General features: G+C 50.8%; 4 protein-coding genes across 4 annotated transcripts; 3 read left to right on the top strand and 1 right to left on the bottom strand.

Moving 5' to 3' along the window:
• The first annotated feature begins 313 nt into the window (after positions 1 to 313).
• On the top strand, positions 314 to 2,073 carry HETIRDRAFT_440760 (uncharacterized protein). Its single transcript, XM_009549968.1, has 7 exons — positions 314 to 631; positions 700 to 745; positions 802 to 875; positions 938 to 1,124; positions 1,181 to 1,316; positions 1,378 to 1,515; positions 1,569 to 2,073. Exons 2-7 carry the CDS (start codon positions 731 to 733, stop codon positions 2,027 to 2,029), a joined length of 1,011 nt encoding a protein of 336 aa, XP_009548263.1. The 5' UTR covers positions 314 to 631; positions 700 to 730; the 3' UTR covers positions 2,030 to 2,073.
• A 176-nt stretch (positions 2,074 to 2,249) lies between these two features.
• Positions 2,250 to 3,143, top strand: HETIRDRAFT_321567 (uncharacterized protein; the record flags this gene model as incomplete). The annotated part of the gene is made up of 5 exons (XM_009549967.1): positions 2,250 to 2,324; positions 2,387 to 2,463; positions 2,522 to 2,633; positions 2,749 to 2,856; positions 2,931 to 3,143. 5 exons carry the CDS (start codon positions 2,250 to 2,252, stop codon positions 3,141 to 3,143), a joined length of 585 nt encoding a protein of 194 aa, XP_009548262.1.
• Positions 3,137 to 5,705, bottom strand: HETIRDRAFT_445497 (uncharacterized protein; the record flags this gene model as incomplete). Its single annotated transcript, XM_009549966.1, has 4 exons — positions 3,137 to 3,558; positions 3,614 to 4,518; positions 4,579 to 4,851; positions 5,307 to 5,705. The coding sequence occupies 4 exons, from the start codon at positions 5,703 to 5,705 to the stop codon at positions 3,261 to 3,263; spliced, it is 1,875 nt and encodes a 624-aa protein (XP_009548261.1). The 3' UTR covers positions 3,137 to 3,260.
• Positions 5,706 to 7,226: 1,521 nt separating this feature from the next.
• On the top strand, positions 7,227 to 12,522 carry HETIRDRAFT_235031 (uncharacterized protein; the record flags this gene model as incomplete). The annotated part of the gene is made up of 22 exons (XM_009549965.1): positions 7,227 to 7,775; positions 7,830 to 8,323; positions 8,371 to 8,463; positions 8,517 to 8,624; positions 8,680 to 8,770; positions 8,830 to 9,048; positions 9,102 to 9,152; positions 9,213 to 9,708; positions 9,761 to 9,891; positions 9,953 to 10,499; positions 10,552 to 10,618; positions 10,677 to 10,922; positions 10,987 to 11,005; positions 11,059 to 11,114; positions 11,172 to 11,467; positions 11,523 to 11,549; positions 11,609 to 11,705; positions 11,764 to 11,843; positions 11,956 to 12,018; positions 12,085 to 12,105; positions 12,196 to 12,367; positions 12,459 to 12,522. Coding segments are annotated over 22 exons (3,987 nt in total), but the record flags the coding sequence as incomplete, so codon positions are not given.
• Between the last annotated feature and the right edge of the window lie 1,084 nt (positions 12,523 to 13,606).

Here is a 13,606-nt window from a genome sequence, read left to right as displayed (position 1 = left end):
AGCGTCTGTACGGATACATCTGTGAAATCTCATTGAAGTCAGTGAAACTTTGTTACATGAATATCCCTTTTTTATATCTCGGGTTTGGTGCTGTCCGTGCTTGTACGGAGCTAGGCGGAGCTCCATGACGGGCCCTGTACGACAAGTTGAATCTTGACAACCCTACCGCGCCCAGCAATTGAAGGAGAGGAGAGGGCACAGGTGCCGGTCCGTGTCAGGAGTTTAAGACTCTTGCCATAAAAAGGTGTCGCCTACCGCTCCCTGTCCGGGCCTTGGCTTGTCTACCGTCCTCTGCGTACAACGTCATGTTCGCAACTTGTCAAAAGGACATGGTGAGGCTGCTTAGTCTTCGGCGCTTCGCACGAGCCAAGGCATTGTTCCCACGGGTCGACTGCATTCTGTTCGGGCCGGCTTCTCGGGGACTCTGCGTCAACATCCCCGACTCCCTTCCATTCCTTGCTGGTACAGTACAGGGGTAAGCCTCCTCGCTATGTAACAAATTGCTCAGCCCACTACCGCAAAATGCCCCATTGCCGGCGCCCGCAGTCTCAGAAAGACAAGATTGATGACCAATCTCTGCGCTCACTATCGAGAAACGTTTTCGGCGCGTCTGAACATCAGTGTATATAAGGTATGTGGTCTAGGGAGGACTGAATCTTCGGCTTCAGCACACATCATCACCTGTCTCTCAACTTGAAGTCAGTTTCAAGCCAGTCCCAAAGATTCTAGCATGTCCCTCGTTGTTGTGTGTATCCCTCCACCTCGTCTCTCATGGCAGTAGCCTGAGAGACTCGCCTACAGGTCACTGGAGCCTCTGGGTTCTTAGGATCTGTAATCATAGACCAGCTGCTTGAAGCTGGTTATAAGGTCCGAGGGTATGTTATGCTTCACGTCTCGCGCAGATGATATATTGATTACTTCACACCTCCGTTCTCAGAACTGCTCGATCCTCTAGAGCCTCTCGCGTGCAGGCTGCATACGCGTCTTTTGGAAGTCAATTTGAGGTGACCGTGGTGGAAGATCTGGCCACTTCTGACCTGACGGACGCCTTTCGAAATGCTGATGCCCTAATACATGTCGGTTCGCCTTTGTCCAGCGGAGGAGAGGCGGCCTTCATTTTAAAGGTACGCATGAATTTTTATCGTCGGGCATAGAGTGACCAAGAACTTGCCTTTATCAGACTGCTATTTCCGGCACGGAAAGGGTCTTAGAACATGCCGCCGCGGCCGGCGTCAAGAAGATCGTCGTCACCGCGAGTATCGTTTCCCTAATACATCCCAAACTCGTGTTCACGAATGTCACGGTCGACGCAAACGGTACTTTGACTCAATTCACCTGATGTCCTAACAAACTCCTAATTCACTTTCTTACCCACAGATTGGAATACCCAAACGTACGAGGATGCTCTCAAGCCAGATGCGACGCCTTTCGAGGTGTATAGTGTGGCCAAAAAGACCGCAGAAGAGGCTGTGTGGAAGTTTGCCAAATCCCATCCTGAGATTGATGTCGCGACTGGTGGGTTTCAGGCTCTTCTTAATCATACCTCCATTTGACCCGTTAAATTGAAGTACACCCACCTTACTTATACGGTATCCCGGGTCGTGGCCAAGCCATCGACGCCCCCGCTAGCGGTACAAACCACCACATCTACAAGCTCATCTCCGGTCCAAAAGGTCGCCCTCTGCCTCCTCCCCTCAATCCCAGTTTCGCGAACGTCGCGGATGCAGCACGTGCTCATGTCACTGCTTTGAAGGTACCCCCCTCTGACAAGCTAAAGCGTATCGTCCCAGTCGGAGGTAGATTTACGTGGAAACAGGCGGCTGAATACCTCGCCAAGGCAAGGCCCGAACTCAGAGAGAGGTTGCCTATATTCGATGGTCCGGAGCAGGTGACTGCAGCTGCTTCATTTGACTCTAGCAGCGCGGCTCGTCTGGTCGGATTGGACGAGTACATTGGCTGGCAAGAAACACTGGAGACTACGATCGATCACTTATTGAAGAGGGAGAAAGACTTGGGAATAGCCGTGTAACATAATCTACGCGCATGATACAATAATCAATCGTCTTCGAATCTATTTTCTAATGCTGCGTCTTTATCTGCATCTTTGTTAGTGATTGGTGCAATTCAGACGAGAAAAGATATGTTTGGGATCCGGCTAGATTGCAACCAAGAAAGGCAGGTTGACTGCCGGATTGGGTCATTTCGTAACTTTCGCGCTCACATCGAAACATTCGGCTCACTTTCTCTCCATGGCATCCTCTGGTCCAGCCAGCATTATCAGGGATGAGAAAAACCCACGGGGTATACCCAAGGCTCTCTTCATCGTAAGCATGTCTCGAGTATCCATATACTGTCAATTTCCTTGATGTGAGAGAACCTTCTGTAGAGCGATGTGGAGCAGTATCTCGGTGGTCCAGATGCCGAAGTTGAAAAGGTCTTGAACGCATTTCAGGATGCGCTTGCGTATGTACGAGGGTCCTTCCACTGTGCGCTTCTGCTTACCTGGACGGACGAACCTCAGGAAGTATCGATACATGGACAGTAATTTGAATCAGCGACGACGGAGTCTCGAGGACAAGATCCCTGACATCAAGAAAACGTTGACTATGGTCGAGTACCTCCGGGACAGACGGGTGCGTACCCCCATCTGGCGTCACTCTTTCGCTACGAACGCCTGACCATCCGCACGATCAGGAAGGAAAAAGCGCTGCACCAGCAGACGAAGATGAGCTGGACGACGACGTAGAGGATGAAGAGGAGACCAAAAAGCCGCTGCGGACAACCTTCGAGCTGGCTGATACGCTATACGCAGAAGCAGAGCTAGAAGAGACGGATACTGTCTACCTATGGCTCGGGGTGCGTTCTCTGCTCTTGTTCCCTTTCCTCTTGCTGAAACGTCACTTGCGTGTCTTTCAATGGCTGTCCTGAAGGCAAATGTGATGCTATCGTACAAAATCCCCACAGCTATTGAGCTGCTCAAATCAAAACTGGAAGCGGCACAGACGAGCTTAACGAACACAGTCGAAGATCTGGAGTTCCTCAGAGAGCAGCTAACGATTATGGAGGTTAACACGGCAAGAGTATACAATTGGGATGTCAAACGGAGGCGGGATCGGAGAGAGAAGGAGCAAGCAGAGAGTTGAGATAGTACAGTGTTCACTTGTATCAAGATAGTCTCCTCCGTACTCATGCATATCACATCCTCTATATTGACGACGCGAACATCTGTCGTAGCCGAAGCCGGGATCGTAACCCGAGCACTATACTTCCTCTTCTCCGTCATCCCCGTCCTCATCCATGGCCAACTTCCTCTTTTTTCCTGGTAATTCTTTACCGTCGCCATACCCAACCCCAGCTTTCTTCCGCAACTCCTCGATATCCTGCTCGCCCTCCTCCGCCCACTCTAGGACCAGATGCCTACCTAGCAGATGCGTATGCTTGAGCGCGTTGTAAGCATTCTCCGCCTCATGACGTGTGACAAACTCCAAGAAAGCAAAGCCCCGCGTCCGCTGGTCGAATCGCTTGGGCAGGCGCACAGATTTAAGCTGTCCATGAGATCTGACCGACAAGTCAATACTAGAGATACAAGGCAGCTAGGAAAGTGAAGACAAACCCAAACAGCTCCCGAATCTCCTTCTTTGTGGCCTCGAATGGCACATTCTTCACGAGCATCTTCGTCGTCGTACCCTTCTTCTTGCCTTTTCCCTCGCTGTCCTCCTCTGTGCCTCTGCCGGCAAACTTGACGCTTAATGCGTGCCCATCCAGCACATAGCCATCCATACCCTTGATCGCCCTCTTCGCAGCATCAGCAGTCTTGAACCCAACAAAGCCGTAACCCATGCTGAGCTTCGCTGACGGGCGTTTTGAATCCGACTTCGTTTGCACACGAGCAAATGCAAAAGATGGAAGGTGTCGAAAGACTTGTGTGAATCGTTCCGACGTCGTAGCAAAGGACAAGTTCTTGACAAAGAGCGTCGTGCCCTCGGAAACAGGTGGTACATCGTCTTGAGCTCCACTTTCGCTATCGATCGTGACGGGCTTGACGCCATCGGCTGTGAGAGGACCATTTTGCTGATCACGGGCGCCTTCAGCTGGAGCCTCGAATATACCCAAGGGCCCCTTCTCGAGATAGATGACAGAGTTGCCCAGTCGCCGGTAGGCGACGGCACGGAATGCTTTGCTGGCTTCATCGGGGTGGATAAACTCAACAACGGCCATCGTCCCCGCAGGTGGAACAAGGACACGGCTCAACTCCCCATGGGCTTCGAACAATTCTCGGATCTGTTCTGCAGTTGTGCCATAAGGAATGTTCTTCACGAGTATAGTTGTATCAGACCGACGACGTGAGGAGAACGCAGACATGATGACACCCTGAGACTCAAGATACGTCTTTGTGTCTTGTATGACGTGCGTTTCTGCGAGTGCGAGTTTGACAGCAGCATTGGATGATTCGGGGTCAAGGACATCGGCTTTGGATATGTTCAATCGGTCGGCCACGGACGATAACACAGCATCGCTCTGTGATCAGAAAATCTTGGCATCATTGACAGCGATAGATAATGATTCAAGAAGGCGTACATTCATATACAACATGCTCCAATTAAATTCTTTCCCGGCCATCGTCTTACGCTTATCGTTCTGAGCATCCTTCACTGATTTTTTCTTTCTCTCGCCTTCTTCAACTGTCACGTTACCCCTTCGGTCGACCGCTCCCATGATATGAAGCAAACGTCCCTGAAAGGATTTCTTGTCAAGCGCTTTGTATGCTGCTAGGGCTGCGGTAGCACTTGAAAAAGTGACATAGGCAAGACCTTTAGGGTTCTTCGTCGTGATATCTATAGGAATATGAACCTATGGATTCCAGCGTGAGCATAAGCCATTCCACGAGCATCACAGAAGATTTGAGTATCAGTATAAACTATCTTTTCCCAAGCATAAATCAACACTCCCGAAGGATCTGATGTCCCTATGCAAGCTTTTCATCCGCAGGCGATGTGCCATTCAGCAAGAGATGTTCGACTTACCTAGAGGAGTCAAGACGAGGTTGGATATAGAGCATGGTCATTATGCGCAGCAGAGGAGGGACAATCCAACGAACACACCTAAAACAAAAAAAAAAAAAAAAATTGTGGTCAGCTTCGGATAAAGAGAATAATGCAGAGGCAACGAAAAGAGAATCAGTTAAAATACTATCTAGTTCCCGCATAAATCAACATACTCGTGAAGAGTCTGATGTCCCTATGCATTTTGTCATCTTGGAAACACCATGCGCGAAGACGAGACGGAGACGATAGCATACGGCTCACCTGCGATACCTCCCCGAACGGCTGAAACAGATCACGAAGCTCTGCTTCAGTACAAGAAAAAGCTAGATTTCGAACGAAGAGGCGTGCGGTCTGAAGGATTGTCTCCTTCGCCAAATCTTTCACCTCCGTCTGCACGTCCGTTGCATCCACATCCTGCTCTTCGTCATCTGACTGCTCGAAAACTTTGCCGCTGGCAGCGCCCGCATCCTCGACGTCTTGCTTCATCCTTCGTTTCAACCATTCCATATCTGACAGACCGTCTGGCGACTCTGCATTTACGAGCTCTTCATGATCCCGGGGCTTTTCAGCCTCTTCGCCCTTCTTGCATGATATCTCTGTGGACAACTGCGGCGTGGGATTGTCTGCCCATGAGGGTCCCTTCTTCGTCCGAGGCTGCATTATTCGCATATACTCGTCGAACTGTGCGTCGGCTTTCCCAGGAATTTTTCTACCACTAGCATTAGGCGCTGCGTTCTGCGACTGAGCGTTGGTTGACGACTCTGCGTCAGAAGGCGGAGGGCCTAGTCGTAGGCGTTTGTTTGGGCGAGGAGCGGGCGCATCCTTAGCTCCCTACAAGGGGTAGACCGTATGCTCTGGTCATCTAGAAGGTGATGGATGTGAACTCTGTAGCTACTCACATCGATGATATCAACCCTCACCCTTGTCGAATCGATGAATGTGTTGTCAAACCATTCCTTGGCCTTTGCAGCCTCGGCGTCGGTCTTGAAGCCGATGAATCCAAACCGTCTCGACGTACCGTCCTGCTTTAACGCGACTTTGACATCGGTGATGGTCCCACCTGGACCCTTCTGCTGAGTAAAATGTTCTTTCAAACGAGTGGGGTCAACATAAGATGGCAAGTTTTTGATAATAAGGCGAGACATGGAGCTTTCTCTGGTGGATGGATGAAGAGAGGAAGGAAACTGACGAAGGAAAAGGAAGAAAAAAAAAGAGGAAGGTCATTCCCGTGGGCGTGGGACTTTCGTACTTGTAAGCACCTGATGCGGAGCCGAAGCGTCACTTACTTCAGGCGCGTCGCGTCGATTCCACTCTTTGTTCCACTCCATCTTGGCTCTTCAGCACTTCATCCCAAGGATGCGCTCTCAAGCATCCACACATATAAAAAATTATCGAGATGTTGAGCGATGGAACTACGGACATGAGTTTGCATCTTCCCTCAATTTCAATGGTCTACTGAATGCCCTTCAAGAGCTTGACAACGACTCTGATTCACAAGAAGCTGAATCTTCCTCTGGCCCCAAAGTCGGAGAGAAGCGCCAACGGGAGACATCGACGTCTAATGTCCCAACCAAGCGCCTCAAGTTATCTGATAATCAGTCGGAAAGTCATGCACCACGTTGGAAACACGACGACAACTTCATCCCCGTGCTGAGCCACCAGTACGAACTGCAATACACGAAAGGAATCAACAGATCTACCCGCATCCAAGGCCCTAATGAAAAGAGCAAAGAGGAGGAGGCTCTCCTTTTCATCAAGGAGCATTTTACCAACACGGCAACGTCAACTGCCATTGACTTTGGAGAGATGATGTGCGAGGTTGGGCACCGAGGGGCAAAACTACGACGCCGAGAAGATGCCCTCTTAGGACAGTCGAATTCCTACATTGCTCTTATACCGCCTATCCCTCACGACTTAGATAGTGTCGACGGAAGTGGCAACAATGTCTTCGTATGGCTCTTGGAACTCTGGGGTCATCATTACTGTCGGCAAAGCATTCATGCGTCTCTGCGCATGATCGTCTCTCCACTTTCCTCGTGGGATGAAAAGCTAGAAAGGCTGCCGTTCCACCTGGTTGTGAACGTCACACTAGGATTCCGTCTCCCTGATATGTTCTCCTCTCCTCGGCTTCATCGCGGACTCGACAGTCTCAATAGTGGAAATAGACGGGGCATCGAAGCAGAGGCCAGACGAAAGCTGCTACATTTCTTGTTCCCTCCTGCTCCCCTCCCACCATCTCTAGCGCCAGCCTACGGTGGCAAAATTGACATTCCATTTATCTATTCGTGTCTTCAACCTGCTCCTCGGTTAGATTCGAAGACCTCTGAAGATGCTGCACAGCCAAAGGCTCTCATCCCCAGTCTTCTCCCTTTCCAGAAGCGGAGCGTTATCTGGATGCTCTCAAGGGAGGGTAAAACCCTTGATGCCTCAGGCGCTGTTGTAGATATACCAATACAAGCGACATATCTCCCACTGACTTGGGAGCGTGTCGTTTTGAGCCGCGAGAGCGGCAAGCAGCTTGTGTCCTACTATCAGCGCGTCACCGGTGCTCTTTCTATGGAGATGCCAGAAGAGGACGAGGTTGCTCGTGGTGGGATACTTGCCGAAGAGCCCGGGCTTGGCAAGACTTTGGAGTGTATAGCCCTCGTAATGCTGAATCCAGGTATTGGCAGGAACCCTTCGAACTCGCGTTGGGACCCTGTAGCCAAGATCGACGTGAAGGAGATTAGAGTAAGTCACACATTTGTTACGAGACACATCTTATTTACGATCTTTCTTGCTTAGGCTACCCTTATTGTTACGCCGGGATCGCTCTCGCAACAATGGAAAGATGAATTTGCGCTTCATTCACCGTCGCTCAAGGTTCTCGTGTACGATGGCTGGACCAAAGTCCCTGTACCTATCACTAAACCGCGTGTCACAGTCGAGACTCTAGTTCCAAAGGTTGAAAGCAAGACGAAGCGCAGGGTGACAGCAAGAACAAGCAAGTCTAAAGTTTCGAGCAAGAAATCCAATGTCACAGGTGAAGAGTCCGATGTCAAGGTGGACACTGCGGAAACACTCGATTGGTGCTCTTATGTGAACACTTTCGACGTAGTTATCACGACGTACAACGTGCTTCAGCAGGACCTCAATGTCGCCAGAGCGCCACCAGTGAGGCCAAGGCGCGGAGTGGCTGAGTATATGAAGACAGAAAGGCCGAGAAGTCCTCTCGTCATGGTTGAGTGGCACCGAGTCATCATGGATGAAGTCCAGATGGTCGGTGGAGGGAGGATACAGTACGCACATTCTTGAAATCCGTCGAGAGATTCTGACGTTGTCGTAGGGAGATGGTATCGCTCATACCGCGCTCTTCGTCCTTTGCCGTTTCAGGCACGCCTGCACGAGCGCATGTCTCCGATCTATCTCACGTTCTCAAGTACGGACAACATGCTTTCCATCGAAACATTGACTGAGTAATTTCTGCGTCAGGTTTCTTCGCGTAAACCCTGAAATCTACTCTCTGCGTGTTTGGGCACGTTTGACTGAACCTGAACACGTCACGGATTTTGCAGCCCTGTTCCAGCGGTATGCAGTTCGGTATGTATACCTAGCTCATTTCCCCAGAGTGCGTCATACCTAATGACTTCTACAGGACGATGAAAGCTAGTGTTCAAGATGAGCTCACAATACCTCAACAAACTCGCTTCCTTGTCCCCATAGAGCTAGGCAAAGTTGAGCGGCATGTGCGTTTACAAAATGTGTTCATGTCTTGACAGCCTCCTGATCATAGCCTCGTTGACAGGTCTACGACCAACATATGGAGAGGGCCTTACTTGAACTAGGTCTTGACGCTCGTGGTGTGGCAGCTACGGAAAACTGGCAGATAGACACGACCCTCCTGCGCACCTGGCTGCGCAAGCTTCGTCAGATCTGTACGCACCCACAGGTCGGACAGCTGTTGAAGCAGGGCGATAGATTGAACAAGCCTGGTGCGCTTAAGTCTATGGAAGATGTCTTGGAGGTGAACGTCAATTCTTGGAGTCTGACGCCATCGAGGCTGACGTACCTCTATAGAATATGAGGGACCAGAACTGGCGCAACCTCATGGATGATCGTCGTGCGAAAGTGAGCATGCTTTATTACATTGAGGCCACGGCACAACCTCACACATCACTCGTCACGCAGGTCAATGAGCTTGCTAGGCATGCTCAACTAGTTCAACATGACAATGCTATTGATGCTCGCTACCTACGGGCTTCTCAAATGCTGTTACAAGCTGAGAAAGAAGCCGATCAGCTCATGAACGATCTCAAAGCTGCCATCGCCGAACATGATGCCAAGGGCAACGAGCTGAAAAAAGAGGCTGCCTTACTCAAAGCGTCTCGGGCCCAGAGTAGCGAAGATGAGTTGGAGAAGGGCAAGGGCAAAGCACCCGCACGAGATGAAACACCTGCATTTGATGAAGGTTCAATGGATAGCGACCTCCCTAACACCGCCATTGGGGAGGAACACGGTATCAAACGACGGGCATTGCAGCAGCGCGTGAGGGAGTGCTACATCGCCATGCATCGGATCAAGTTCCTGCAAGGCGATGCCTATCATGTCATGGGAGATGCGAGAGCAGCTGAAGAGGATGCAGCATATAGTACAGCAGAAGAGTTGCGCCACAAACTTTTAAAGAGTAAGATCTACGATATTATCTTGTCTACGTCTTGTCCTGACACCTAATGCAGTTACAGAGGAGGCTGCGACACGTGCCATGGCTCAGCTCGCCAAGGATGTCAGTGCGAAGGGATTAACAAAGCAAGACCTCTTAGTATCCCTGCCGTATTGTCCCAAAGGAGGGAAGCGCTCTGCTGATTTAGTATGTGTGCCCCGTTCCTTTATCCCTAACTTAGTTGATCAGGGTTTGGTATTATCGGCAGCTCGAAGAGGCTGATAAGATCATCGAAGAACGGCTCAATGCACAAACCGAGCTTCTATGGCAATGGAGGGAGCACATATATGGACTCCTGACCCAGAACTTGACGGCGAGCGAGTCCGAGGCCGATGGACAGGAGTATTCTCGGACTATTGCAACGCAAGGCGAGGCAGAAACCTACTTACAGGCATATGCTGCGCTTATGGCTGACCGTCGCGAGGTGCTCCTCGCAGAGCGCACTGCACTAGCTGCTCACGATGTCAAAGAGAAGAAGCTTCGAAAAACACGGGCTGCTGTGAAGGCAGCGGCGGCTCTAGACGATGATTTCGAGATTCCAGACGATATCGAACTACAGCCGGAGCACGAAGTCCTTCAAAGAGACCTTACAGATGCCCGGAAGGACCTTTTGGAGGATATGGAGAACCGTGCTGTCAGATCGATTGTGGTGGAACTGGCTGGTATAGCTGCGAAGATCTCTCGAGACGACGACCCTGAAAAAATCATGGCCAAAGAAGGGGCCAATTCTCTCAGGCGTCTCATTTCTTCCCAAAGTCTGTACCCTGCTTCATTTCTCCGTGCCGTTTGTTGATGATTCCCATCCAGCTGCTATGAACGACAAATTAGAGGCTGACATCGCCCAGTTCCGCAAAGCTTTCAACGAGCGTATTCAGTGAAATTATTTTGCGAACCTATGCGATGAGAGCAGATCTAATAATGTGTTAAACCAGGTATTTCCGCCAACTTCAAGAAATTTCGGACTCTGTCGTGGAAGTTGAATGGGAACATACTATCGATCTTGCCATCGAAGAGAGTCGAGTAACGCAGCAAGAGTTAGATAGGAAGATCAACACAGGTCGTGCAAGGCAGCGCTATCTCGACCATCTTGCACAAAGTCAAGATGATGGTAACGACGAAGATGATGGGGCGTGCATACTGTGTCGATGCACCTTTACTCGAGGCTACATTACGCAATGGTGAATCCTACACGCCCTACCCCGAACGTGTTTGTAGCATGACGCTAACCGCAACCTCACCTAGTGCCCATATCTTCTGTGAAGTATGTCAAATAAGATAACAACCTACGAAAAGTGTATTAATTTATCGTTTCAGGATTGCATCAAGTCGTGGATCACTCGTCAGGGAGGCAAGGCTTGTCCTGTCTGTCGGTACGTCACAGCTTCGTTCGGTTTCCATCATAGTCCTGACCTGCGCACGATCAACAGCGTTGGCCTTGATGTGGACAACCTCCAGCGTTTCTCCGTTCAGGAGAAGACTCAAGATAATCCTGCACCATCTATGCCTGACAAATCCGTCAACAAGGAGGCTGCTCCGAGGTCACGCCGCAAGATAGAGTACAACACGATACGTGCAGGCCTTTTCGAAGAGGTACAGTCGATGGAAGTTACCGGAAGCTATGGAAGCAAAATCGAGACGCTCGTTCGGCATTTGTTGTATCTGCAATTAGCAGAACCGGGAGCGAAGAGTATCGTGTTTTCAGCCTGGGCTGATTCGTTGCAGAGTACGTGCAGGGATTCCTTTTGAACTTGCTCATGTTTGACATATAATTTATCTAGTCATTGAGCATGCGCTGACCATGAATGGTAAGGAAGCCAACAGAGTTTCTTGACAATATCCTCTATGATCTGACGGGAATAACAAGGAATAACATGCATGCGAATTGACCAAGTCAAAGGCAAACAGAACGCTGCGAAGCACTTTCGGACCGACCCCGAGCTTCTCGTCTTGCTTCTTCATGGGTAGGATTTGCGCCATATGTCATAGCATGCTCATCGATTTTGACGTTCGCATTGACAGGGAACGCGAGAATGCGGGATTAAATGTGACCAGCGCATCTAGAGTCTTCCTGCTCGAGAGCGTGGTTCATCATTCGTTGAGTCTTTCCTGGATAACACGCGCAATACAGAGTTCTGACATTATACCAATCCCTTCCATTTAGGTTCGAGATTCAAGGTACGTTCGCGAATTTGTCTGGTGTTTAGGTTCGAGTGATTGAGGGTCCTGCAGCTATCGCACGTATCGATCGTATGGGTCAAACGAGGCCGACTGAAGGTATGTTCTAACCGGATGCGAACTTTATCGCATTCACACCTGCTCACTGCGATTGGTCCTGCAAAGTCTATTGCTATTATGCTGAGGGTGCGAGCTTTCTCCGAGTTTCGGCATGGCATCCGCACTGACCTCGCTCCCGCGCCGCTCTCACGCCTCCTTTCTTCACGGCGAGCACAGATACCATAGAGAAGAACATCCTGGACCTCGCAGCACGTCAGGGCCTGTCTCTCTACACCAAGGATAACTCCGCCGGCACGCTCAACGTCACCGCGCTCGCCCCGGACGCAGAGAAGAACGTGGTGGAGGCGCCTGCGAAGAAGAAGACGCAGAAGGGCGATTTCATTTTCAAGTGCGCTGCTTTTGCTCCTGCCGCTGCTGCTCCTACCTGCCCCCCGCGCTTGCGTCGACCCTTTTCGCTGACACGCACGTCTGTTTCCCAGGACGGACGACATGCTGGCCATCCTCTTCCCGCACATGTACGAAGAGATCGAGTACCTCCTTCCCGCCTCGGAAACAGAGCCGGCCGCAGACGCAGATTCACAGGCTCAGCCCGCGCCATCCCCCGAGACGTCGCGAGCCACGCAGCTCAGGCCGCGCGCGAGGCATGTGAATGCCACCGCGGGGCCCTCTCGCGCAGCCTGACCTGCTCAGCCACCTTCCACGGCCTTCCGCTTCGCGCTTATCATCGATGATACCTGGGACTGCATTTGGACATTTGGATACACCAAGATTCATGACGGAATACTACGTGCCCACACTCTAAGCAGCGCTGCTGCTCGATCACGCTACGCACGACCGCTATAGAGATGCCCATATAGACCAATATAGACCGTGTTTTGTTGAAACGTCCAGATGTAAGCGTGCGATGCAATGTGGCGATGCGACGCCACGCGAACACGCAGGGCACACGAGTATAAGAAAGACAAGACTGTGATTTCGGCCACGGGACGCGAAACATGCACGATGCAGATAGCTGTGAGAGGGAAGAAGTGTGTGATATAGAAACGCGTGATCCAATTGCAAAGAACGAAAGAGAGTAAGAAAAAGAAAAAGAAAACATGGAATGTACGGAAAAAATGCTAGCGAGTCAAGGTCGTCGGTCGGGACTTGTCGGCGCGGCGGCCGATGCACGTATGGATGGATGGATGGATGAATAATTGGATGGAGAGCGGAAGGACGAAGAGATATGCACGGGAACGGCGAAGGGGATTAGACAGGGACACGGAAACCAAACACGATCGAAAGCTGGCGCTGTGTGATGCATTCCACGAACAGGAACAGAAACATGGGGTAGAGGTAGAGAAAGGGAGCAGGATATGGGGAAGCAGAACGGGAAACGAAACGAAGGGAAGAGACGATGATGCGAAAGTGGCCACACAGCGCGGCGAAAGTGGTTGGGGCTAAGTAAGGTAGTGTATGCTGTATGCAACAACGCAGCCAAAACATGACACAAAATCGCGAAACACAGAGCACGAACCACGCACACGAACATGAAACACGCCAACAACAACCACAACCACAGGAAAACGAGCCGAAACCGACACAACGGTAAACCGCGCGTGCAGACAGACACAGGCCGCCAGCGCCC

The sequence above is a fragment of the Heterobasidion irregulare genome, assembly GCF_000320585.1.
Source record: "Heterobasidion irregulare TC 32-1 unplaced genomic scaffold scaffold_07, whole genome shotgun sequence".
NCBI classification, from domain to species: Eukaryota; Fungi; Basidiomycota; class Agaricomycetes; order Russulales; family Bondarzewiaceae; genus Heterobasidion; species Heterobasidion irregulare.
The sequence above is the reverse complement of the archived record's forward strand: the minus strand, read 5'-3'. Positions and strand labels throughout refer to the sequence as shown.